The sequence below is a fragment of the Dipodomys merriami genome, unplaced genomic scaffold (genome assembly GCF_024711535.1).
Source record: "Dipodomys merriami isolate MVZ:Mamm:240054 unplaced genomic scaffold, mDipMer1.0.p SCAF_420, whole genome shotgun sequence".
NCBI classification, from domain to species: Eukaryota; Metazoa; Chordata; class Mammalia; order Rodentia; family Heteromyidae; genus Dipodomys; species Dipodomys merriami.
The window spans coordinates 516,998-542,967 of record NW_027205827.1 but is presented as its reverse complement, the minus strand read 5'-3'; the positions used below and the strand labels follow the sequence as shown (position 1 = coordinate 542,967).

At 47.9% G+C, this 25,970-nt stretch overlaps 1 protein-coding gene across 1 annotated transcript; it reads left to right on the top strand.

The window, feature by feature from the left end:
• Window positions 1-14,347: 14,347 nt before the first annotated feature.
• LOC138807551 (glyoxylate reductase/hydroxypyruvate reductase) lies at window positions 14,348-25,507 on the top strand. The gene is made up of 9 exons (XM_069993315.1): window positions 14,348-14,503; window positions 16,650-16,780; window positions 17,631-17,703; window positions 18,198-18,314; window positions 19,596-19,684; window positions 21,099-21,203; window positions 21,824-21,959; window positions 23,204-23,334; window positions 25,197-25,507. The coding sequence occupies exons 1-9, from the start codon at window positions 14,421-14,423 to the stop codon at window positions 25,316-25,318; spliced, it is 987 nt and encodes a 328-aa protein (XP_069849416.1). The 5' UTR covers window positions 14,348-14,420; the 3' UTR covers window positions 25,319-25,507.
• Window positions 25,508-25,970: the final 463 nt, after the last annotated feature.

The window sequence follows — 25,970 nt, the reverse complement described above, 5'->3', positions numbered from 1 at the left end:
GCAAAAAAAGCTCAGTACCCAAGCCCTGAGTCAAGTCCCAGGACTGGCTCCCCCCCCACAAAAAAAGAGTTCTTCATGGGAACACCCTCCCTGAAATCCTGGGGTATCCTGCCCATGGGACCCAGTGCCCAGCCTGGAGTCAGGAGGCAGCCTTTCCCTCAGCTGTTTCATAGTTGACTCCTTACACACAGATTCCTGCCCCTAGCTCTGGCTCTGCCTCTGCCCCCATGCTATGGCTCTCTGGGCTCCATGGCTCCATCTGCACAGTGGAGATACTGGACTTGGGCTCTGTGAAGGTAATGGCAATGTCTCTGGCTCTGGGTGCCAGCTTCTGCCCACACACACCTGCCCTGCCTGAGCTAGGTCATGAAGAAAAGAGATACCTGGACTGTTTAAGAATAAGCAGGGGGATCCAGTTCACAGACTGGAGTATACTGGCTGCTATCGCTCATTACTAAGTCCCAGCAATGCCCATAAGGATTAATTTTTTTAAGTCTTTGATTAAAAAAAAACTGTCTGGCAGGAGTAATGCAAAACCCTTCTTCCCCAGAGCTAGGACTCTGACTACCCTAATCTCCTGGTGGTTTCCCCATGGCACATTCCGCATTCGAGGAGTTCACACAACAGCAAGCACCTAGCCTTTGCGTGGTAGACATGCTGACAGCGTGGCCGGAGGTGTCAGCCCTCATGTGCACTCAGGTCCTTGGGCAGCTTCTGTGGAGCAGTGTGAGGCCAGATCACTCTGTGCAAGGAAAGTGAGGCTGGTGTCAAGTCAGTGCTTTGTCTGTCACCTGCTGGGGACCCAGACAGGTCACTGTCTCCTCAGCTTTCAAATTAAAAAAACAAAAAATGGGACAGGTTCCTACCAGAGTGAAAGATTCACTCACTCACAGAGAACATGTGAATGAGTGTCCACCCGTGGATCATCAGAAAATGCTCTGACCCTGCCCTGCCCTGGCCTTAGATTGCTCCCAGGCTCAGTAGTGAAAAGGGGGAAGGAGCTGGGGGATCAGAAGAGCAATGAAACCTGGATGGTGGAGACCACATTGGCACAAAACCAGATGTCTGTAACTGACAGCCCGAGGAAGGCCTGAGCAGAAGCAGTGCTGTGGGCAAGGCCCTGAAACTGTGGAGGGGTCAGAAAGAGCACAGATGGCCCCAGACACCAGGTATATTCATGCACAACTGCAATTCCAGCACTCTGGAGCCTGGGGCAGAAGGATCAAAGCTACCGACAATACCATTAGTGAGACTCCCCTGCAAAAAGAAAGAAAGAGGAGGCTGGGAAGGGATGTGAAGGGTAAACAAAGGAGGAGGCTGCAATGCTTGATAAGAAATGTACTCATTATCTTGCCCATGTAATTGTAACCCCTCTGTACAGTATGTTCACAATAAAAATAAAAAGAAAGAAAGAAAGAAGGAAGGAAAGAAAGAAAGAAAGAAAGAAAGAAAGAAAGAAAGAAAGAAAGAAAGAAAGAAAGAAAGAAAGAGAGAGAGAAAAGAAGGAAGGAAGGAAGGAAGGAAGGAAGGAAGGAACAGAGGGAGGGAGGGAGGGAGGAAGGGAGGGAGGAAGGAAGAAGGAGGAAGGAAGGAAGGAAGGAAGGAAGGAAGGAAGGAAGGAAGGAAGGAACAGAGGGAGGGAGGGAGGGAGGAAGGGAGGGAGGAAGGAAGAAGGAGGAAGGAAGGAAGGAAGGAAGGAAGGAAGGAAGGAAGGAAGGAAGGAAGGAAGGAAGGAATAAAGAAAGAAAGAGAGAGAGAAAGAAAGAAAGAGAAAGAGAGGGGGAGAGACAGAGAGACAGAAAGAGACAGAGAAAGAGAGAGGCAGAGAGAGAGAGGGAGAGAGAGAGAAATGAAAAAGGCATTGGGTGCTGGTGACTCACGCCTGTAATCCTAGCCACTTAAGAGGCTGAGATCTGAGGATCGCAGTTCAAAGCTAGTCCAGGCAGGAAAGTCCATGAAACTCCTATAAACTACCAGAAAACCGGAAGTGGCGCTATAGCTTAAGTGGTAGAGTGCTAGCCTTGAGCTGAAGAGCTGAGGGACAGTGCTCAAGCCCTTAGCTCAAGCCCCATGACCGACAAAAAAAAAAAGAAAAAGAAAAAGAAAAATGAAAGGGGCAATCATCAGGTGGTCAATGTTTGGGGGTTCCTTGACTTAGATTTTCAGTCTTGCTTAAACTCAGCAACCTTGAGAAGTCTTTCAGTTAGAAAAATTTGGGGATCTCTGAGCCTCAGTTTTCTCATTTCAAAAGTAGGAATTCTTGGCCTGGAATGTGGTAGAATGCTTGCCTAGCATGCCTGAAACCCTGGGTTCGATTCCTCAGTACCATATAAACAGAAAAGGCTGGAAGTAGTGCTGTGACTCAAGTGGTAGAATAGTAGTCTTGAGCATGGAGAGGATCAGGGACCATAGGAATTCTAACAAGACCTACTGGCAAGAATATCCAAAGTCTGAATGATTGTGTCTGAGTACAGGCTGCTCTCTTGTCCCTCTGTGTCCCTCAGCTCCTAGAAGAGCAGGCCAAAGGACCTGGGCAGGAAGGACCTTTAGCAGGAAGGCTGAAGTCAGACATCCCAGGTCTGCTGCCTAGCTAGGAGAATTGGGCACCCTGGTGCCCCTCCTCTGATCCTGTCAGCTTCCTGACAGTCCCAGAGGGTCTGCTGGCCTCTTTGCTTCCCAAGGGAGAGAGGTCACCGCTGCCTCACCTGCATCTGTTCACACTTACCTTGCCCCCAGGGATGCAGCTCATTGAGAACTGAAACCCAAAGACAGTCCCCAGGGGGCATGGCTGGCCACGGGTCCCAATCAGGCTCCCAGCTCCCTTGTGGCCTGGGCTCTGGGATCTTGCACAAGAGCAAAGTCCTTCAAAAGGGAGCCCAGGCACAGGCCAGGACAAAAGCTACATGCTGGCCCATCTGGTAGATGTTGATGCGACCATCCTCTCTCTGGACTTCAGTCCTGACATCTTATGTAGAAGAGGCACCTTGCGTGTGCCACCCAGCTTCAAGCACAACCCCAGCAGGCACCCTCTTCTGGAAGGATTGATGGTTTCAAGCCGACTCTGCCCTTACCAGAAGTGTGACGTTCAGCAAGTCACTTCACCAAACTATGCCTCAGTTTCTTAATCGTGAAACAGGATTCCTACAGTATACTTTATTTTTTTAAAACTTTTTTGGTACCAATTCTATGGTTTGAATTCAGGGCATGGGTACCGTCTCTGAGCTTTTGTGCTCAAAGCTAGTGCTCTAACACTTTAGCCATAGCTCCAGCTTTTTTTTTTTTTTTTTTTTTTTTTTGCCAGTCCTGGGCTTGAACTCTAGGTCTGGGTGCTGTCCCTCAGCTCTTCAGCTCAAGGCTAGCGCTCTACCACTTGAGCCACAGCGCCACTTCTGGCCTTTTCTGCTTATGTGGTGCTGAGGAATTGAACCCAGGGCTTCATGCATGCAAGGCAAGCATTCTACCACTGAGCCACCTTCCCAGCCCCATAGCTCCAGCTTTTTGATGGATAATTGGAGATAAGAGTCTCATGGATTTTCCTGCTCCAGTTGGCTTTGAACTGCAATCCTCAGATCTCAGCCTCCTGAGCAGCTAGGATTATAGGTGTGAGCCACCAGCACTTGTCTACTTTATTGGCCACATGTGAAGTAGCTGGAACAGATCAAACACACCATAGGTGGGAGTTCCCTTTCCTGTAGGCCTCTTCTCATCCTTTGTCACTCATCTTCCACTGCTCCACTCAGCTGCCACTACTTCTCTCTGGGCATATGCCCAAATTTCCAGCTTCTAGTCTTTACTCTTCTTACTTATTCTTCCAAGGACACCTTTCTCCCTCCCTGCATCCCACCGCCCCAAATTTTACTGTCTTTCTTGTTGCCTTCTCCAGGAAAGCTATCCTCCAGAAGCTTGGAACCAGCAGCCAAAACCACAGATAATGGGGCACCTGCAGGGCCGTTCTGCCCACAGCAACTGCCTTCCCTGCAGCCTGGAAGAGTCAGAAGCATTTTTCTCCCTTACTCGGCAGTACATAAAAGTGCCCACTAGGTGATGATAGAACAACGAAGTCCCAGTGGGGAAGAATAGGCCCAGAGGCCCACCGAATAGCAATTGCTTCTGCCATGTATTTATTTAACAGCTATTTGCAGAGCTCCTGTGTGGTGCCAGACTGTAGGACACTAGCCATGAACAAAGCAGGCAGGTACCTGCTCTCAAGGAGCTTATGTTCTAGTCAGTGGAGATTTGACTGCAAGACTCAAAACCAAATAGAAAAGAAATGAAGGGGAAGGAAAGGGAGAGACACAGGGCAGAGGTGAAAACGGTTCCGAAATGTCGAGCCTGAGTGCCAGACTGCTGAATGTGCATTTCTTCAGTATTAAACAAGATCTGGGAACAAAGAGACACTTTGAACCTAGAGACTGGCCAGACTGGCCACGCTGGTCAAAGTGGAAGAAGTGGTGTTTAAAAACTGCTTTTTGCTGAAAACCAGAAACTCCTGACTTGGGTCCACAGATGAACTAGGAGCAGGATAAAGGCTAGGCATCCCAACTTCTTGTTGTTGTTGTTGTTTTTTAATCATGGCCTTTGCTCTGAGCCATTCTCACCTGCAATCACTTTGCAGCCATCTTGGAATCAAGAAAGGGTCAGACCACCTGCCAGGCAAGGCCTTACATGACCAATCCTGAGACAATGAACATGCCTGTGACTTTAGACTGTCTTAACTGTGTATACAGTTATATGTCCCTAATTCTCCCTATTTAACCTAAAGCAAATGTCTGTATCCCCAAAGATGGCTGAAGATTTGATAGGTAGCAACTAAAACAGAGGATGAGATATCAAGGTTTCTGGGGGGAGACGGGGAAAAAAAAAATATATATATATATACACATATATATGTATGTATAATTAAACTTATCTTACAGGTGATCTCAGACCTGTAGGCTGGATCTAATGATAGGAATTTCTCATAGACAGTTTCATTAAGTACTCAAACCACAAGGGCTAAGATACTCTACTTTCAGTCTGTTGAAAGTATGTTTGTAACAGATACCTAAACTGTTTTTGCTGCCACAAATTAACTAAAAGCAGCAAAAAAAAAAAAAAAAAAAAGGAAAGAAAGAAAAAAAGAAAAGAAAAAAAAAAGCCTGCCATCTCCACAGGCACTTTGCAATAATTTTGGGTTCCAATAAAAACAAGGACTGGGAGCTGGGAAGGTGGCTCAGTGGTACAGTGCTTACCTTGCATGCATGAAGCCCTGGGTTCGATTCCTCAGTACCACATAAGCAGAAAAAGCTGGAAGTGGAGCTGTGGCTCAAGTGGTAGAGCACTAGATTTGAGCTGAAAAGCTGAGGGACAGCACCCAGGCCCAGAGTTCAGGCCCCACAACCGACAAAAAAAAAAAAAAAAAAAGCAAGGACTGATCAATAACATCTTTATGACAAGGGACTAAAATTACCCCTAAAGAATAGAGCTGTGCAGGACAGAACACACACACACACACACACACACACACACACACTAACAATAACTACTTATAATGCTCAGGCTGCATCTGGGAGCCAGAGAGATCATCTTTTTACAGGAAATCCAGCATAGCTAATCAACCTCAATCCTAGCATCCCGCAGGAGAAGAATTTAGGCCTCAAATGTAGTGATTTCACAATCAATTGTCAAGTTTATTAAGAAGGAAATACGACTGAAAAAGGAGATGAGATAGTATAGGCATGGCATGAGACTTCAGTTCATCTTTATCTGTCTTTAGTGCACATGCATGAGCATTAGGTTTAAGTGGAGGAAGAATTAGAGGCATCTGACACAGGCTGTCATAGTGTAAAAGTGTGGCCAGGTTGGTCATTACCTCAATTTTAGTTCATTAGGTTCCAGAGAGTTGTTACCTTTGTCATCCTTTAAAGGGAGCAATCTGATTTCCATGAGAAGATTTCTCTTGGAACCCAAGTGTTTGCACCAAGCACAACTATGTTTATTGCAGCATTATTTACCATAGCTAAGATATGGAACCAACCCAGATGCCCCTCAGTAGATGAATGGATCAAGAAAATGTGGTATATATACACAATGGAATTCTATGCCTCCATCAGAAAGAATGACATTGCCCCATTTGTTAGGAAATGGAAAAACTTGGAAAAAATTATATTAAGTGAAGTAAGCCAGGCCCAAAGAAACATAGGTCCCATGGTTTCCCTTATTTGTAATATCTAGTATATGTATGAGTCAAGCGGAAAAGGTCAGATAATGTGATGTCAGGAAAATGAACCCTTAGATGTGTATTTTAAGGTTTTTTTTCTTTCATGCATGTTTTTCTAACGCATTTATAAGATTATCTCTTTGTTGCTTTGTATGTCCCTCCCCCACAGTATAACCCCTGCTTTCACTATATTTGATGTCAGTATAACTTGTGGAGGAGATGGGGAAAAACCAGTTGTTTAAGGATACAGATGGACCTGTTGCAACAATGAGAAGTACAAGTTGTCATGTCCAAAACGAGCTTTACAACGTCGGTGCGGGGGGGGGGGGGGGGGAAGGAATAGGATTGGGATGGGGGGAGGGGGGAGGCTGGGAAGGGATGTGAAGGGTAAACAAAGGAGGAGGCTGCAATGCTTGGTAAGAAATGTATGCATTATCCTGCCCATGTAATTGTAACTCCTCTGTACAGTATGTTCACAAATAAAATAAAATTTAAAAAAAAGTTTATTGCAGCATTATTTACCATAGCTAAGATATGGAACCAACCTAGATGCCCCTCAGTAGATGAATGGGTCAAGAAAATGTGGTATATATACACAATGGAATTCTATGTCTCCATCAGACATAGAATTGCCCCATTGCCCCATTTATTAGGAAATGGAAAGACTTGGAAAAAATTATATTAAGTGAAGTAAGCCAGGCCCAAAGAAACATAGGTCCCATGGTTTCCCTTATTTGCAATAACTAGTATATGTCTGAGACAAGCAGAAACGGTCAGGTAAGTTGATGTTAGGTGAAATGAACCCCAAGATAAGGACTCAGATAGTTTTTCTTTCTTGCTATTGTTTCTAACATATTTATAAGATGATTTCTTTGTTGCTTTGTATGTCCCTTCCCCACAGTATCACCCCTATCTTCACTGTAGTTGATGTTGGTATAATTTGAGGAGGGGAAGGGAAAAAACAAATTGTTTAAATAGGGATACAGATGGAGCCATTGCAACAATGAGATGTACAAGATGTTATGTCGAAAAATAAACTTTACAACTTTGGCGGGGCGGTTGGAGGGTGGCAGTGTGGGGGGGAGATGGAAAGGGATGGGAAGGGGAAACAAAGGAGGAGGCAACAATGCTTGATAAGAAATGTACTCATTACCTTGCTCATGTAATTATAACCCCTCTGTACAGTATTTTCACAATTTAAAAAATGAAAAAAAAACTTAAGAAAATGTCTTAGACAATGACAAACACAAAATGCCAGCATAGATGTCAGACTTTTCTCTTGCTTTTAGTTAATTCATGACAACAAAAATAGTTTCAAGTGCCTGTTGTAAATGCCCTCTCAATAGTCTGAAAGCGACTGTATCTAGCATCAGCCTCCCGGGTTGGGGTACCTTTTGAGATTGCCTGTGAAAAATTCCCATCCATAGGTCTTGTATACAGAGCTGCAGGTCCCTGCAAGTTGAGAGACTTAATTACATTTTAGATTGTCTTTGCATTTTCCTATTTCTCATGGCCAGCTGCTCCCTACCAATCTCATAAGGATGAGATTGTTCCCCACATGGGAGGACAGAAATAACCTCTCTGGGAAAGCAGAACTGAGATAATGACAAGCCAGGCCACGCTTGTAACTCGGATTGTAACCATGTGTACTTTTACCCCTCATTCCCAATACTTTCTCTAGTTAAACCTAAAGCTTCCGCTTGTACTCTGAGGATGAAGTTCTTTCTTCCTGTGACATTGTATTACATAATATTCTCCTTTCCTAATAAACTTTCTGATCACTTTGTTACCTGGCTTGTTTATGCCCCCCGAGGAAAATCCACTGAGCTGCCCAGTTCTCACCAGGCTTGAGAAACAACATGAACTACAATATCTGACAGGCCCTGGACTGTGTTACATCATGGTTGCTGTGTACTATGTAACTATGCATTTAGTGGCTTCATTAAGTCCTTTTCTGCCTCATAGCTCTGTGTGTCAGGAGGCTGGGCCTGCTGAGGGCCAAGGTCCTGTCTGGGAGCCATTCTCTGGGAACTACCTTCTTCCAAACTCACTGGTTGACACAATTTATTTCCTGTGATCTGAGGCTCCCGGCTCTTAGAGGTCACCTACCTCTGCCTGCCATGGGCTCCCTATCCTAGTAAGATGGCTTCTTGCTGCTATGGCAACTTTTAAAGGTTCACATGATGACCAAGTCAACTGATAGGTCCCTGCTTACAGAAGTGATATCCCACTACAGACAAAAGAGAGGCAATATACAAGGGCTGCTAGCTTGGAGGCTAGATTAGAATTCTATACATTAGGGGCTGGGAAGGTGGCTCAGTGGTAGAGTGCTTGCCTTGCATGCCAGAGGCCCTGGGTTCGATTCCTCAACACCACATAAGCAAAAAGAAAAAAGCCAGAAGTGGCGCTGTGGCTCAAGTGGTAGAGCTGAGGGACAGCGCCCAGGCCCAGAGTTCAGGCCCCACAACCGGACCCAAAAAAAAATAAAAATAAAAATAGAAGTCTATACATTAGCTCCGTTGGTTCACATTATGGCCACTCTTGAAAGGACCTACAAAATACATTTGGGCTTGTCCCTGCGTCGAGTCCTTGTTGTCAATTCACTTTCTGCTCCAAGGAAGCCTGGTTTTCTCTGCTTCCAACTATCAGGTGCCTCCTTGGTGCTTGGGGATTATGTCTGAACTCCCTGAGTTCTAACACAAGGACCTGGCAGGCTGGGTCCAAAGACCCACCTGGGCCATTTCTTCTGCTCCTTTTCCCCTACCTTGTCTAATCACAACTCAAGATGTCTGCCAGTCCTTGGATGTGTCTTGTCTCCGAGCCTTTGCCTGCTCATCACTTATTCTTTTTATTTTTTTTTCAGAAAACTATTTTAATACTTACAAAATATTTTTTTTTACAGAATCAGAACAAAATAACAGTTGATTCATCGTAATTACCAGAATTACTTAGATTTGAGGTTTTGGCTAAATGGAGCATAAATCAACAAAATGACTTGGACTGTTGACTCAAATCATTTTAGAAAGCCCACCCTGTTGACGCCTGTCATGACAAGATGACCCAATCCATAAATATGTATGCATGTATGTATATATATATATATATATATACACACACACACACACACACACACACACACACACACACACACACACACATATGTACACACTCAGGTATTCTAGGGGATGAGAAGCCCAGAAATTGGTGGTCTTCAAACCCAATAGGGGCAGGTATATCAGAAGAGAGTCCCTAGGGGAATGGCTAGAGCTGCATCCTGCAGGACAGATGGAATATATCTTGGTGAAGAAGGAAGAGAAGAGTCTGAAGGAAGGGAAGAGTCCTTCTCTGGAATCCTTAGGAATCTGTTCCACTTTATAATGTATTTTAAATCAAACATTATGATGTAGGCCTGTAATCACAACATTAAGAAGCCTGAGTCAGGAGGATCACAAATTTGAGGCCAGCCTGTACTACACAATGAAACCCAGATTTAAAAAAAAAAAAAAACATATATTTTAAGACAAAAATTAAAATTATGATATTGGCAGTAGATCAAATAGATGACAATAGATAATAAACTGCCAAGAATCAGCAGATAGGAACGTATTATGTGATAGAGTAGGCAGGTAGGACAGACCATTGAAAAATAATTTTGGAAAATGTTAGTTAGATCTACTATAAAGGTTATTTCATAACTCTATAGCTACCTATTGAGTACCAATGGAACAAAATTTCAAAAGAGAAAATCTTAGGGCCAGAGATGTAGCTCAACAGTGGAGCACTGGCTTGGCAAATAAGAGGTCCTGGATTCCATCCCCAGAACTATAAAAAAATTAAATTAAATTAAGGCCAGGTACTGTGGCTCACACCTGTAATCCTAGCTACTCAGGAGGCTGAGATCTGAGGACTGCAGTTCAAAGCCAGCCCAGGAAGGAAAGTGTGAGACTCTTATCTCCAATGAACTACCAGAAAACCAGAAGTAATGCTGTGGCTTAAGTGGCAGAGGGCAAGCCTTGAGCTGAAGAGCTCAGGGACAGCACCCAGGCCCAGAGTTCAAGCCCCATAACTGACCAAAAATTAAATTAAATTAAAAACTTAAGCCATATAAGCTGGACACCGGTAACACATGTTTGTAAGCTATTGCTTCTGACTACTTAAGAGTCTGAGATCTGAGGATTTTGGATTAAATCCACCCCAGACAGGGAATGTCCATGAGATTCTTATCTCCAATTAAGCACCAGAAAAAAATCTAGAAGTAGAGGTATGGCTCAAGCAGTAGAGCATCAGCTTTAAGTGGAAAAAGCTAAGAGACAGTACTTAGACCCTGAGTTAAAGTCCCAGTACCAGGCACAAAACAAACAAAGCATAACAAAACTTAAGCCATAAAAACACTAGACTGAGAATACATGAGGCACATTTTTTAAAAAGCAACAACAATAAAACAAGGAGTTTTTTTCTTTTTTTGTTATTTTTGCTTTCTTTTCTTTTCTTTTTTTTTTTTTGTCGGCCGTGGGGCTTGAACTCTGGGTCTGGGCGCTGTCCCTCAGCTCTTCAGCTCAAGGCGAGCGCTCTACCACTTGAGCTACAACGCCACTTCCGGTTTTCTGGTGGTTTATTGGAGATAGGAGTCTCACGGTCTCTCCTGCCCGGGCTGGCTTTGAACCGCAATCCTCAGATCTCAGCCTCCTGAGTAGCTAGGATTACAGGCGTGAGCCACCAGCGCCCGGCTTTCTTTTCTTTTTATTCTGATTGCTCATTTACATGTCTTCCAGGGTGTAAGGAGAGGGCACAGAAATGGAGGGACAAAGGGTAAAAAAAATGCAGCAGTGACATTCACTGGACATTATGTTGAAAATGAACTTTTCAAATTGTGGGTGGGATGGGAAGGTAAACTGGGAGAAAGGGCAGGAAAGGGCAACATTGTCCAAAAAGAAATGTATTCTTTACCTGACATGTTTCTGTAACCCCTCTGTACATCACCTTTATAATAACATTTTTTTTTTTTTTTTTTGTCAGTTGTGGGTCTTGAACTTGGGCATGGACTCTGTCCATGCGCTCTTCAGCTCAGTATTCTACCACTTGGGCCACAGCGCCACTTCCAGTTTTCTAGTGGGTTTATTGGAGATAAGAGTCTCACAGACTTAGGCCTGGCGCCGGTGACTCACGCCTATAATTCTACCTACTCAGGAGGCTGAGATCTGAGGATCTCGGTTCAAAGCCAGCCTGGGCAGGAAAGACCGTGAGACTCCTATTTCCAATAAACCACCAGAAAACCGGAAGTGGCACTGTGGCTCAAGTGGTAGAGAGCTCACCTTGAGCTGAAGAGCTGAGGGACAGCACCCAGGCCCAGAGTTCAAGCCCCACGACCGACTTTCCTGCCCGGGCTGGCTTTGAACTGTGATCCTCAGATCTCAGCCCCCTTAAGTAGCTAGGATTACAGGCATGAGACACAGGCAGCAATAAAAAAATTTTATTTTTATTTATTTATTTTTTTTGGCGGGGTCCGGTCGTGGGGCCTGAACTCTGGGCCTGGGCGCTGTCCCTCAGCTCTTCAGCTCAAGGCTAGCGCTCTACCACTTGAGCCACAGCACCACTTGCGGCTTTTTTCTTTTTGCTTATATGGTGCTGAGGAATCAAACCCAGGGCCTCATGCATGCAAGGCAAGTGCTCTACCACTGAGCCACCTTCCCAGCTTCAACAATAAAAAATTTTTAAAGCAACAACAAGAAAAACCCACTGAGGAAAAGGCCTTTATAAGTGTGACAATTTTAAAACATCACTCCAAATTCATTGACCCTCTGAATATCAAAAATGGAGTGTTCAGGTTGGGAATGTAGCTAGGTGATAGAGTCCTTGCCTATGATGTTAAACACTCTAGATTCGATCCCTAGGACTGTACATACATATATACATACATACACACACAAAAGAATAAGTTTCTTTTATTTTTAAAATTGTATTTTTTATTATCTTTAAGTAGCCACACAAAAGGGTTACCATCAACAAATCAGTTTGTATGCACATTGCATCTTGATCAGTGTTGCCCTTCATTTGTATCTAGACTCTGTGATTGCTTTACCAATGTTACCTACTCACTAGGATGAGTAGTTTCAGCCAACAAGCTCACTGAGACAGGCTTCCTCCACTCCTGCAGCTCTGCATCTTAGAACCTTACCTGGCTTTGTGATCTGGCTCCATTCCCACTGCCTTGTGGTTCTTACCCAGTGTCAGCTTTGTGCTTTGCCTTGGGGTAGGGAGAGGTGGTGAGGGGATGCAAACCCATTAACCTGTTGTGTCTGGGGCCTTGGGTGAGCAGAAGGAGCTGAGCTCTGTGAGTAACAGTGCCGAGATCTAGCTGTGCCCGAGTGCCTGCCCTGGGGATAGGAAAACACCACTGATGTTAATGTTGGATATATTTCGTAAGTTTTCCCTGCAGCCCAGATAAAGGTCAGTGTGTAAGACATTTATTAATATGTTACTTCAGGGGGACAAGGGGTAGCTGAGCTAAGCTTTGGCAAAGACCCAGATGGCCCAGGAACTTGCTGGGTGGTTGCAGTTGCTGAGGTCACCTCTCTGTGAAAATCTCAGCCCTCTACCCTGGCCCTTAGGAGATACATGGATTCTGATTTTTTTTTTAAAGTTAGTGGAGAAGAGATCACTCTATTGTCCTCTGGGAGGAAGTAACTGAATAACCCTCAGGTAAAAGGGAGGCAAGCACACACTGGGAATGTGGCTTAGTGGTAAAGTGTTTGCCTAGCATGCATGACGCCCTGTGTTCGATTCCTCAGTGCCACATAAACAGAAAAGGCCCGAAGTGGCCTTATGTTCAAGTGGTAGAGTGCTAGCCTTGAGTAAAAGAAGCTCAGGGACAATGTCCATGCCTTTAATTCAAGCCCCAGCGCTGGCCAAAAAAAAAAAAAAAAAAAAAAAAAAAGGAGGCAAGCAACACTGAGGGACAGATATGGGGTCCAGCACTTGTACTGAACTGGCTTCAGCATCATTAACCACAGTGTGGTGCCCCAGGGTGCTATTTTCCCTGCATGTGTTAATAATAGTTGTTAAGCTCCAGCTGTAGTGTTGCACTGTTATAGGCACTGTGTATGATTCATCACTCAATAAGCCAGGAAGCAGGTACTATTATAATCTCTATCTTACAAATGTGGAAACTGAGGCACACAAAAGTTTAATAATGTTTCATTAAAGCTGGGATTTAGACGCAGATGGTTAGGTTCTCTGGTCTGAGCTCCCACTTTTCTCCTTTACTGCCTTGGAGCTCCAGGAGACACTATCAGAGCCCATGTAAACATTGTTTTTAGTTCGACAAGGATAAGACTGACAATGGCGTCATTCTCAGTAGTTCCCTGAAGAAACTGGGGCTTAAGGAGATGCAATGATCTCATCAAGGCCAGACAGCTTGGAGGTGACAGAGCTTGGATTCCCACTGTCCTGACTGTCAACGTGGGTGTCTGCCCAGGACCTCATGCTGGGCTCTGCCTCCAGCATCAGCAGATGTCCCTTGAACCTGGATAGCTGTGAGGTGTTAAAGTCCCCTTTACAATTGTGGGTTTCATATTGGGAATTGTCCCAGGTACTAAAGGCGTCATTTCTGGATTCATACTCATTCCATGCTGTCCAGCCTCCTGAGAGTATACAGATCACATCAGGCTTCGAGCCCACTGTGTGTGGGTCAAGGGCATGCCCCTTCCTGGCCTTCCCCACTCTGACAACCTATTCACATGGACACAGACACCCCACACACGCTCGCAGTACTCTCCTCTAGATGTCCCTCCACTCTAATCAATTCCTAGATACACCTGCCAGGCCCAGATCCTCTGGAGTAGTAGGGTTCCGGTTTGGTCCTGTCCTCACGAGAGCTAGATGGCACACAGATGCACTGGGCACACTCAGAGCCCTACCTTCATACCCGCACACTGTCACGGTCCCTCCCCGCTCTCCCTGCTCCTGCACGGTCCACTGTCGTCCCAAAAGGCGCCGCCTCCAGCCTTGCCCCAGACCGGTCTCCAGTAGCCCCGAGGCCCCGCCCCTGTAAAGGCCCCGTCCCTCTACGGCTGAGGCCCCTCCCCTTCCGTCCTCTTCCCAGAGGCTCCGCCCCTCGGGCTCCGAGGCCACGCCCCGTCTCGCAGCAGTCCGCGCCGTGGCGCGGCCCCGCTTCCGTCCCTGGTCGGTCAGGGTCCGTGGTTGTCCTCAGGCTGCTGGTTGGATGAAGCTAGCGCGACTCATGAAGGTGTTCGTCACTCGCAGGATCCCCCCCGAGGGCTGGGCCGCGCTCGCCCGGGCTGCAGAGTAAGCCAGCGCCCCGCGTGCCCGCCGCTGTGCGCGCCGTGTCCTGCACCGGGTCGGGTCGGGCCGGGCCGGGTCGGGCCCGAGTCGGGTCGGGCCGGGCCGGGTCGGGTCGGGTCGGGTCGGGTCGGGTCGGATCGGATCGGATCGGGTCGGGCCCGGGTCGGGTCGGGTCGGATCGGATCGGGTCGGGCCCGGGTCGGGCCGGGCCGGGTCGGATCGGGTCGGGCCGGGTCGGGTCGGGTCGGGCCGGGCCGGGTCGGGTCGGGCCGGGTCGGATCGGGTCGGGTCGGGCCGGTTGCATCCGGCGGTGCCGCCCCCAGGCCCCGGCACCTCGGCGCACGGTGCCTCAGTGATCTCCAGGCGCGCCGTCGGGGCGCTTCGCGCTGTGCCAGGGCCGGCGGGGGCACTCTTCCCGGCCCCCGGTGTTTGGGGAAGGAAGGGTGAAGGAGTCCAGAGCTTGCTTTGGCCTTGGGCAGACTTGCTAACTGCGCCCAGCCGGGTCGTGCTTGAAATTTTAAGGCTGCTCAGAGAACGTTCTCTAGGATTCGGCTCCTGCCAGCCTCCCAGCCCTGCTGTGGGGCACCCGGCACGGGGCGGTTCTCCGAGAGGGGAGACTGCCCTTGGGGCAAAGTTCAGGCTGTTAATTCTTTACCCTCTGAAGTTGGTTAAAATGGGCAGGAAGGGTCAGAGAGCATGGATGTGACCGACCTGGCCAGTGGATGGCGGGAGCTTTTGATGACCCTCAACTCCAACTCACCAGGTGCTTCTTGGACATCAGCTTTCCGTTCCTGCCACATTATGAAGTCAGTATTGTAATTCCTAAGTCATTCACTGAAAATCAGGTAGAGTGCATGCCAGTGACTCATGCCTAGCTAGCTATCCAGGAGGCTGAGGTCTGAGGATTGGAATTCGAAGACAGCCTGGGCAGGAAAGCCTGTGAGACTCTTTTTTTTTTTTGGGGGGGGGTCCGGTTGTGGGGCCTGAACTCTGGGTCTGGGCACTGTTCCTCAGCTCTTAAGCTCAAGGCTAGCGCTCTACCACTTGAGCCACAGCACCACTTCCGGCTTTTTGCTTATGTGGTGCTGAGGAATGGAACCCAGGGCCTCAGGCATGCAAGGCAAGTGCTCTACCACTGAGCCACCTTCCCAGCCCCTGTGACACTCTTATCTCAAATTAACCACCAGAGTACCAGAAGTGGTAGGATGCTAGCCTTGAGCAAAAAAGCTAAGGGACAGTGTCCTGGCCCCCAGCTTAAGTTCCAGGACTGGCACAAACATCAAAATAAATAAATAAGCAAGCAGAAAGGGGAAAGAAGGGAGTACTTGGCTGAGGATCCCACAGATGTAAGTGGTGGACCAGAGGTTTGTACTCAGCTTTGTCTCACCTTGACATCTTGCCACGCATGCACATGAACTGTCACAGAGTAACCAATTCTAGAGGAAAATGCAGTATGTTTTTAATTTTGCCTAGCACAATGCAGCCTCTGTGGAGGACCTGCTTTTGTACTAAAGGGAGAATGGGAGAGGCAGAAAACAATACCAAAAAGGTGTGGAACTCCCACTACTGTAACACCTTACGTTGGCAGCAACAGTATCCCAGGAGGTACCAGCAGCTGTCCCATCTCTAAAGGCTGAGAGGAGTATCTAGTTCCCGCCATTGCAGAGGAAGCTCTCCCTAAACCCCTGTATCCATTGGCCTTGAGCTTATCTTTCCTGGCACAGCCTACAGATGAGAGCTGTGTTTCATGGACTCATAGGACAGAAAGAAATGGAGCTACTTGTAGAAGCCCAAGTCCTATCACATGCAAGCTCCTCTTGGCTCTCCTTCCAGCTGGCCTCTTGAAGGCCCCCTATGACTGTCAGCTCTTGCTGGTGATATGTTGCAATGGCTTCCCCAGACTTTCCTTCTTTCCACTTAGGCTGTGCTCTGAGAGCCCCGCAGCCCTTTTCCGCTTTCTCTGATCTATGACAACTTTCACCATCCAACATTTGTCTCTGAATAGTTCTGAGACTACCTGTATACCTGATTCTCCCCAGCCAGCCCAGCAGCCTGAGGTCAAAGCAAGCAGAAGGCAGTGCTAGCTCTGAGAGAGCTAGGTATCTGCAGGGCTTCCCTGCATCCCCTTAATGGTTTTCCTTCCCTTCAGCTGTGAGGTGGAGCAGTGGGATTCAGATGAGCCTATCCCCAGCAAGGAGCTGGAGCGCAGGGTGGCAGGAGCTCACGGCTTGCTCTGCCTCCTCTCTGACCGCGTGGATAAAAAGGTTCTGGATGCTGCAGGTGTGTGCTGGGCAGCCTGGGCGGGATTCTGAGGAGGTCTTCTCCCTTGGGTGGGATCTAGAATGCTTTTCTTACCTTCTGAACCCTCAGAAGGCACACCCTGAAGTACTGGGCAGAAGCTGTGTTCAGTTATTGGCATGAGTTGCCCTTACCTGCTGTGAATCCCTTGGAGAGACTCCAGCACGGCAAAGAGCTCAGTGTGGATCCAGGGATATGGGGGGTGGGAAGGATGTCCTGGGTGCCCTTCCTGTCCTGCCACAGCCTTGTTCTGTGACCTTGAGCAAAACACTGCTCCTTTTGAGCCCCTCATGCAGCCCAAGGGAGGATCCAGCTCAGTGCCTACAGCAGCAGGCACCTAGTGTGTGTTTGCATAGCCCACCCACAGCTCTTGGCTCTGAAGTAGAGTTAACATCACTCTGTGAGTTGTGTTGGACAGTTTGGAGAACAGTTCTGGTTTAGAGCTATGTGATAGGAAAAATGCTTTTAAGTTAGTGCTGAGCCACCCCAACCCCTGAGCATCTGGGGTCTTTCTGGAGAAGGAGGAGGTATGAGAAGGTAGGCCTCAGAGGGGATCAGAGGAGACCCAAGAACACCAGTGGGTAAAGGAGGTAAGGTTGAGTGTCTGAGGTTCTAAGAGACCCATCTGCTGTGACTTGGCCAGGACACAGCCTCCCTGAGCCACCATAGCTGTCGCTGGCTGAAGATGTTCAGAGTTTTACCCGAGGACTAGAGATGCCAGCCTTTCCTCCTGGTCTACGAACATTTATTAATGAGCTGGTGTCCCCAGAACAGTCCCCAGTACATGGCTTCAAATTCTATGAGGGAAGACAATACATTTTCTGTACAACAGGAGCTGACCTCAAAGTCATCAGCACCCTGTCTGTGGGCGTCGACCACCTGGCTTTGGATGAAATCAAGAAGCGGTAAATGCAACTCAGGCTCAGGACAGGGCCTGGGATGAGGGTGGCTAATGGAGAGCAGGCCAGAGGAACTGGTAGTTTGTTCTCTCAGTGAGAAAGGCAAATGGCGGATGGTCAAATGTGTCCATGTGTGCATAAGCCATGTAAGCCCAGAAAGTCAGAACAATGGGTACCCTCTTCTAGTATTACCCTTTTCTTATCCCCACAGCACTCCTGGAAATAGAAAAGGCAAATGTTACTATTGCCCTTTCCCAAGAGGAAATTTCGAAAGAATAAGTGATTACTTGCACCAAACCTTGAACCCTGATCTTCCATCATTATGTCCTTCCCAAGTGAAGGTAACAGAAAAGGGAATGAGGACTGGCCACCTCTTGGTGCCCATTTATAGCTCCAATCTTCCTGGCAGGGAGAGCAGAAGTCACAGTATGGGAATGACCAGCAGTGGACATTGCTAAATGTGCAGGAGACTGATTTAACCCTACATGTTTGATCCCTAGTGGGATTCGAGTAGGCTATACTCCAGATGTCCTGACTGATGCCACTGCAGAACTCGCTGTCTCCCTGCTACTCACCACCTGCCGCCGGTTGCCAGAGGCCATTGAGGAAGTGAAGAAGTGAGTGATACCTCCCAAGAAAGCAATCTCTGCTCAACTGGTGGTTCCTGAGAACCAGGGCCAGCCTGATCTGGGTGTGTTCTCTGTCCCTCGTGCGTGCCACTGAGTGGGAAGAGTGGACACAACTAAAATAGAGCACAAGGCAGAGGTGCGGTAACAGGGCAAGAAGGGAACTCATGAGAGATGAGAAGGAACAGACATTTGCTGGTTGGTGACTTCACAGAAGAAGTAGCAGGGGGCATGCTCTTCAGTACCAAAGGTGATCCTGAGCACCCAGGATGCCTCACTCAGCAAACCCCAGAGGCTAGAGGTTGCTTTGAAAGCCACACCTGCACTGGGCACACCATGAGCACCATACTGTTTTCCTAAAGAAGCAAGCTTGTTCCTAGCTAACTCAGGAGACTGAGATCTGATCACAGCTGGGCAAGAAAGTCCATGAGACTCTTATTTCCAATCAATCAGCAAAAAGCCAGAAATAGGGCTATGGCTCAATGGTAGAGTGCCAGCCTTGAATGAAAAAGCTCAAGGGCAGCACCCAGGACCTGAATTCAAGCCAGTTCTACTATCCACAGTGTTAAATGCCCTGTTCACCGTCAGCCCACAGGAGTGGCACCTTGTTTGACTTGGACTCAAACTGTTCACCTAGGGCAATGGGCAGGCCTTATGGCTTTTTGTTGTTGCTTTGAAGCACCAAGAGAATGATTCCAGATTCCCAGGCTCCAAGTTTACAGCCTATGGCTTCCAGTTCCCCAAGTTTGCAACAACAGGCAGGTCATGTTTCCTGGCCTCAATAACTGTGTCCCAGGTCTGGGAAGGTGGCTCAGTGGTAGAGCGCTTGCCTTGCATGCATGAGGCCCTGGGTTCAATTCCCCAGCACCACATAAGCAAAAAAGAAAAAACCAGAAGTGGTGCTGTGGCTCAAGTGGTAGAGCGCTAGCCTTGAGCTGAGGGACAGTGTCCAGGCCCAGAGTACAGGCCCCACGACTGGACCAAAAACAAAACAAAACAAACAAATAACTGTGTCCCAGATAACTTCAAAGGAGGCACCACTGCTGTGTAATGGCACAGCAAAGTAGCTGGCCGGGAGTGGGAGGGTGGGGAGTGGGGTGGGGGGGGTGAGAGGGGTGGGGATAGAGGGTTGGAGATATCATTACCCCACTCATAGCCCTTTCAGCAGGAGGTGAGTTTAGACTTTGCATCACAACTAGGGGTGCTGGGTATGTTGGCCTCCTGTGACTCATCTTTGCTAAAGCTGCTCACCACTCCTCCCCCTCCCCACAGTGGTGGCTGGACAACATGGAAACCCATGTGGATGTGTGGTTATGGACTCACGCAGAGCACTGTCGGCATTTTAGGGCTCGGGCGCATAGGTGAGCTCACCCCCACCTCCACCCCGACCGCCTCTCAGTACTCCTGGCTTGGTTTGAGTCCCTGGTGATGTGGGCTGGAACACTGCATGCCCTTTGGAGAGGCTAAGAAGAACCACTTTGTAAAACATATATGCAACGGAATAAATAAGTAAAACCAGGAGTCCTTCAGAACTCATTATATGACAGAGTTCCTTAGGATATCAGCTCTCTAAAGAATAGAACAAGGAGGGCTGGGAAGGTGGCTCAGTGGTAGAGTGCTTGCTTTGCATGCATGAGGCCTGGGTTCGATTCCTCAGCACCACATAAGCAGAAAAAGGTGGAAGTGGTGAGGGCGTAAGTGGTAGAGCACTAGCCTTGAGCTGAAGAGCTGAGGGACAGCACCCAGGCCCAGAGTTCAGGCCCCAAACCAACCAAAAAAAAAAAATAGAACAAGGTCCTGGTGCTAGTGGCTCACGCTTGCAGTCTTATCTACTTAGGATGAGATCTGAGGATCAATGTTCAAAGCCAGCTTGAGCAGGAAAGTACATGAGACATCTCTAGTTAACTACCAGAAAGTTGGAAGTGGAGTTGTGGGTCAAGTGGTAGAGCACTAGCCTTGAACAAAAAGAAGCTCAGAGACAGTGCCCAAGCCCTGAATTTAAGCCTCAGGACTGGTACAAACAGTGGTTACAGATGCTGGACTAGATAGACCTTGAAGAGCATCTCACTGTGGAGAGCCCAATAATCTCACAGGTGAGGCTTTTCAAAGGCACTGAATTGTGAAGCCTTCAAATGGAGAGAGGCCCAGTGAGCAGTCTACCTACCATTCTGCTGACACAGCAGAGCTAGTCCTTTTCCAGTGGCCAGCCAAGCAATCGTCCATGATGCTCTATCATCCTGTGCAGGGCCATGCATAGGGAGTGTGGCTAACCTGTCTGGCCAGGCAACAGTCTGCCTGTCTTAACTGGAGAGAGTTGCTTAGAGTTCAGTGACTCTGGATCTTGTTCTAAGTCTGAAAAATCCAATTGCCCAAGTGTGAAAAGCTCTTTCAAGTTTGGAGCAAGTTGGAAGTTGGACAACGCCACCATCAGGTCTGGGATTACAGTAACGGAAGCAGAGGGTTCTCAGAAAAGAGGGAGGAGACCCCTTGACCAGACATCTATAGGGCTGTCACATCCAGTCCATGGAGAAGGCTAGTAATTGTTCCTCAGGATGGTTGGGATCATGTGAAGACAGTTTGAGCCAGAAGCATTGTCTCCAGATTGCTGAGGGCTGCAGGTTGGCTAGGGACTGATCACACTCGACTCCACTCAGTAAGACAGGACTAATTCATGGAGACAGTGCTGCCATTGAGACACTGTCCTAGACCTGTTGGATGCTGCTGTCATTTTTTAAAGGCTGAGAGCAAGCCATGATTTTGACTCCTTGCCTCTAGGCCAGGCCGTTGCGCGGCGATTGAAACCATTTGGTGTCCAGAGGTTTCTGTACACAGGACGTCATCCTAGGACTCAGGAAGCAGCAGAATTCCAGGCAGAATTTGGTAAGTAAAACCTTGATTGCCACTGGACCTTCATCTGTGTTCTTTTGGGAGTCTCCCTTAAATGGTGGCATTTGCAGGTAGAATGTGGGAGCTCCAGGTGACTGGAATCTGCTGTGCTCCATCAGGTGTTATCTAATCTGCCTACCTCTGGACACAGGTCTGCTTAGGGAGTATAGCATTTTCTCAGTGTGTGGGCAGAGGTGCAGGGATATACTGCCTTGATCCAGGCCCTGTGAGCTGCATGGTGTGATGAAATGCTGATGGAGGCTGGATCTTGTCATTCCTCCCTGTCAGCACATCCAGCACTGAAGGAGGAAAAAGCAAGATTGGTCCAGATTATAGATCCTTGAAAAATCTCCCACCCTTCTCTCACTACTTTTTCTCCATCTGCTAAACCCAAGGGTCTGGTAGATGATGTGGTGTACCAGGATCCCACAAGTGGCTGCCAGCTTTGTGCAGTCATTAAGAGCTCTACATGTAGAGATCAGGCCTTTAGAAAGCATCTTGGGAGTTTCTGTTATGAGGGGGCATGAGCGCCAGCACCATTTTGTTAGTCTCCACTATCTGGCTGTCTCTTGCTAGGATTTAGCCTCTGATGGAGCCCTGTTCTTCCCCCTCAGTGTCTGCCCCCGAGCTGGCTGCTGAGTCTGACTTTATTGTGGTGGCCTGCTCCTTAACACCTGACACCAAGGGGCTCTGCAACAAGGACTTCTTCCAGAAGATGAAGAAGACAGCTGTGTTTGTCAACATCAGCAGGTAACCTGGGGCCCCTGAACATCCCTGAGCAGTCTGTCCCCACTCCTGTGATCCTAGGTTTTCCTCCTTCTGGGTTGTTGCTGAGACCTCAGGCTGAGCTAAGTCTCCATTAACCACCATGGACCAACAACTCAGAAATACAGGAAAGGCCTTGTGAAGAACTGGTTCCCAGCAGTAGCCCCAGCCTTCCTCGGGGCCTGCCTCACAGTACTGAGGTTCAGGCAGTACAGGCTTGGTGTGCACCAAGTCACCAGGCAGCCTTGGGCAGGCCTACTATCCACCATGAAGGGTGTACCATATGAAGTCTCGGGAAAACCATTTTTTGTTTTTTGGTTTTTTTTTTGTGCCAGTCCCCAGGCTTAAACTCAAAGCTTGGGCCCTGACACTTAAGTTTCTTGCTCAACACTAGTGCTTTACCACTTGAGCCACAGCTCCCCCTCCAGCTTTTTTGGCGGTTAAATGGAAATTAGAGTCTTACTGACTTCCCTGCTGAAGCTGGCTTCAAACTTCAAACTTCGAACTGTAATCCTCAGATCTAAGCCTCCTGAGTAGCTAGGATTATAGGCGTGAACCACCAAGAGGTGGCTGAAAATCGCTAGACACTTAAGCTATGTGTTTACTGATCTCTCTGCCCTTGTTAGGCAGGTCCCTGATTGTATGTTGATTCTCAATGGAGTGGGAGTGGGGAGTCCAACACAAATGCAACTTGTAGGCTCTGTTCCTGCTGTAGTGCATGTCAGTAAGCTTTATTCCTCCCAGCATTCCTGGGAGGTCAGTGGGAGTTTCCACGTGTTACAGAGGAAACTGAGATCTAAAGAATTTGAGACCCTTGTCAAGGGTCACACAGCTAGCAAGTGGCAGGACTAGAGCTCTTCAGTATAGGACTATCCAGACTTCCTATAGCACACTTCTAAGATGTGCTGCTTTAGAAATGAGAGGTACCAAATGTGAAGTGGGTATTTGTCTGGAACAAAAAAGCCTGGGGTTGGGGCTGGGAAGGTGGCTCAGTGGTAGAGTGCTTGCCTTGCATGCATGAGGCTCTGGGTTCGATTCCTCAGTACTACATAAAGCAGAAGAAACCAGAAGTGGCATTGTGGCTCAATTGGTAGAGCACTAGCTTGGAGCTGAAGAGCTCAGGGACAGAGCCCAGGCCCAGAGTTCTGGCCCTATGACTGGCAAAAAAAAAAAAAAAGAAAGCAAAAAAGCCTGGGTAAAGGGCATCCATATTGCATGATCATTTCCAGGGGAGATGTCGTAAACCAGGATGACCTGTATGAGGCCTTAGCTAGTGGCCAGATTGCAGCTGCTGGACTGGATGTGACGACCCCAGAACCATTGCCCACTAACCACCCTCTGCTGACTCTCAAGAACTGTGGTAAGAGCTGTATGTTCCCAGCGCACATGCCTGCACTGTGAACCAGGGTTGACAGGTGGTCCTGGGCTGTATGGAGCCAGTTTAAGTGGTGCTAAACACAGACAAACAAGGTCTGTGAATTGTTTAGGCTATTAGTGATGCAAGAGAGACCCTTCTGAGCATGCTCAGTTGGGTCTTTGTCCCCAACAGAGTAGCTCATAGAGGAAGAGGAGGCTGGCCACTTGTCCTACTCTTGTGACTATCATGGAGAAATCTCATTACTATCAATGCCTAGTATCAGTGTGTGAGAAAAGTAGTAATGACACCACCAGTATTTACACTTAGGCCAGTGTTTTCTCACAGCAATAAAACCTTCTTCTGTTTTGTGGGTAGGACTGGGGCCTGTGTTCAACCATTTCTTAGCTACCAGGTTTCATCAGTGTGGGGTGCTGGAGGCTAGTCCCTCTTGCCTGCCTGCCTGCCTGCCCACCCATCTGCCAGTCTGGAGTGGCACACAGCTGCACCTCTGTCACTAGCAGCAGCAGTTCCTCCTAAGGTGGCTAAAGAATCCAGTGTGGGTTTTCCAATATTTGGCTCCCCAGCTAGTCAGTACCCCACAGAGTTGTGAGTTTGAGCTATGGTGGCCCTTTCTTCATTCTTTGCACTGTAACAGTCCCACCCTCTTCCTATGCTCCCCTAGCCATTGCTATCTGTGACACTCATTGTACTAGCTCTCATACTTCTTTTTTTTTTTTTTGGGTCCGGTCGTGGGGCCTGAACTCTGGGCCTGAGTGCTGTCCCTTAGCTCTTCAGCTCAAGGCTAGTGCTCTACCACTTGAGCTATAATGCCACTTCCGGCTTTTTTCTTTTTGCTTATGTGGTGCTGAGGAATCGAACCCAGGGCCTCAGGCATGCAAGGCAAGTGCTCTACCACTGAGCCACCTTCCCAGCCCTCATACTTCCTTTTTGAGTCCTTGAGGGACAGGGCTCCAGGGGTCAACCCCTTGGGTTTCTGCTTTAGCAGACCTGGGCTGGACCTGAGACTGTGCACCCAACTGACTCCCAGGTGACTGGTTTTGCTGGCTCTGGGACCAGTCTCAGCACTTGCCTTTCTGCCTCTTCAGTTGTCTGCTTAACGGCTTTCTACATGACTGTGTGTGGGATATGCTCTGAACAATGACTCTCAGATCTCAGCCTCTTGAGTAGCTATAGGGATGAGCCACCAGCAGCTGGCTTGACTAATAATAATTTACATATTAAGGTTTCTGCCTCTACTCACCATTGGTCAGAGCTGTAGGTTATCCTTTTACATTCTGGCATGGAAAACCAAACAAGTCCTTTGCTGCCTGCCGAATGAAGGCGTCCATTATTGCAGCCTTGGCAACTCTACAGTCCTATCCAACTCCAGCCTGCCTGGCTGTGATGTTAGGACCTTGCCTGCAACTGGGGGAAAAAAATTCGCATCTTCCAAGCTGAGAGTCAGTTTATCATGCAGGTACTCCTTCAAAAGGCAGCTCTTTAGGGACAAGTGACCTCGCTTGCTTGACCCCACTGCTCTGCAGGGCGTGCCGTCCAGTACTTCATCTTCTGAAGACCTGGGCATCCATCACTTTAGGGGTATAAGGTGTGACAAGTGGTTGGTGCCTAGCTTCTAAGCTGTTTCTAGGGTGCAGGTCCCTTGTTCTTTTTGTGTGGGTCTCAGTTGCCTGCTGTCCCTTTACTGTTATCCTTAGCCCCAGTCCTGGCGGTGGTATGATCGTATGAGGGGAAACAAAGGAGCACTAAGGCAAGTTCCAGGGTCTTCCATACTGGCAAACTCAACATGAAAGAAGCAAGCTTAGGGTCTTGAACTATTCTCTAACCTGCCTCTCTCTCCTTTCTAGTGATCCTGCCTCACATTGGCAGTGCCACCAACCAGACTCGCAACACCATGTCCTTGTTGGCAGCTAACAACTTGCTAGCTGGCCTGAGAGGGGAACCAATGCCCAGTGAATTTAAGCTGTAGCTAAATGGGACTAAGGCCTGAGACCTAGTGCCCTGAGATTCTGCTGGACACTCCAGGCTGGATTTAGAAACCAAGGGGAAGCCTGATCGGTAGTCTGCAAAAGACCAGTGCTGGGAGAAATGCTTGCCACGTTTATGGCTGTACATATCTGAGCCCAAAGTCTGTAACTACCATTAAATAATTTTCTGAGATTGTCTCAGCCTTATTCTGTGGGGAGCTACAAAAAGACTATCTGTTTAGTTGACATGTAGTGATCTGCTAGGTTCTGCTGCCCACCTCAGGTGTTTCAGTATTTAGACCATGTCCAGATTCCTGCCTTCATCTCTTCATCAAGGATAGGACAAGCAGAGCCTAGTTAACCGTAACACTTGATCGCAATACCTAGACCATCAGAAAAATTAAAAGAGACACATAGCAAAGGAGAACTAGATTAAAGGAGGATTATAGAAGGTCAACACAGTTTTGGTAAGAATAACAATACAAATAGTAAGTTTCCACACCTACACTCTGGTCACTTTTCTCACACAGTTGTCTGCCCCTTCACATAGGTGAATGCTCTCTGTAATCTCCTCACTCTCCCAAGGCCAGGCCACAGCACTACCATTTGCAAAGCCTTGCTCTGTGCTGAAGGAATCAGCTTCAACTCTTCCTC

Bases quoted from the DNA above. Each gene is read 5' to 3' on its own strand.
- LOC138807551 (XM_069993315.1), top strand. From the start codon at position 14,421: ATGAAGCTAGCGCGACTCATGAAGGTGTTCGTCACTCGCAGGATCCCC. The intron at 14,504-16,649 runs GTAAGCCAGCGC...CCTTCCCTTCAG, and splicing joins GCGCTCGCCCGGGCTGCAGA to CTGTGAGGTGGAGCAGTGGG. The intron at 21,204-21,823 runs GTAAGTAAAACC...CTTCCCCCTCAG, and splicing joins AGAATTCCAGGCAGAATTTG to TGTCTGCCCCCGAGCTGGCT.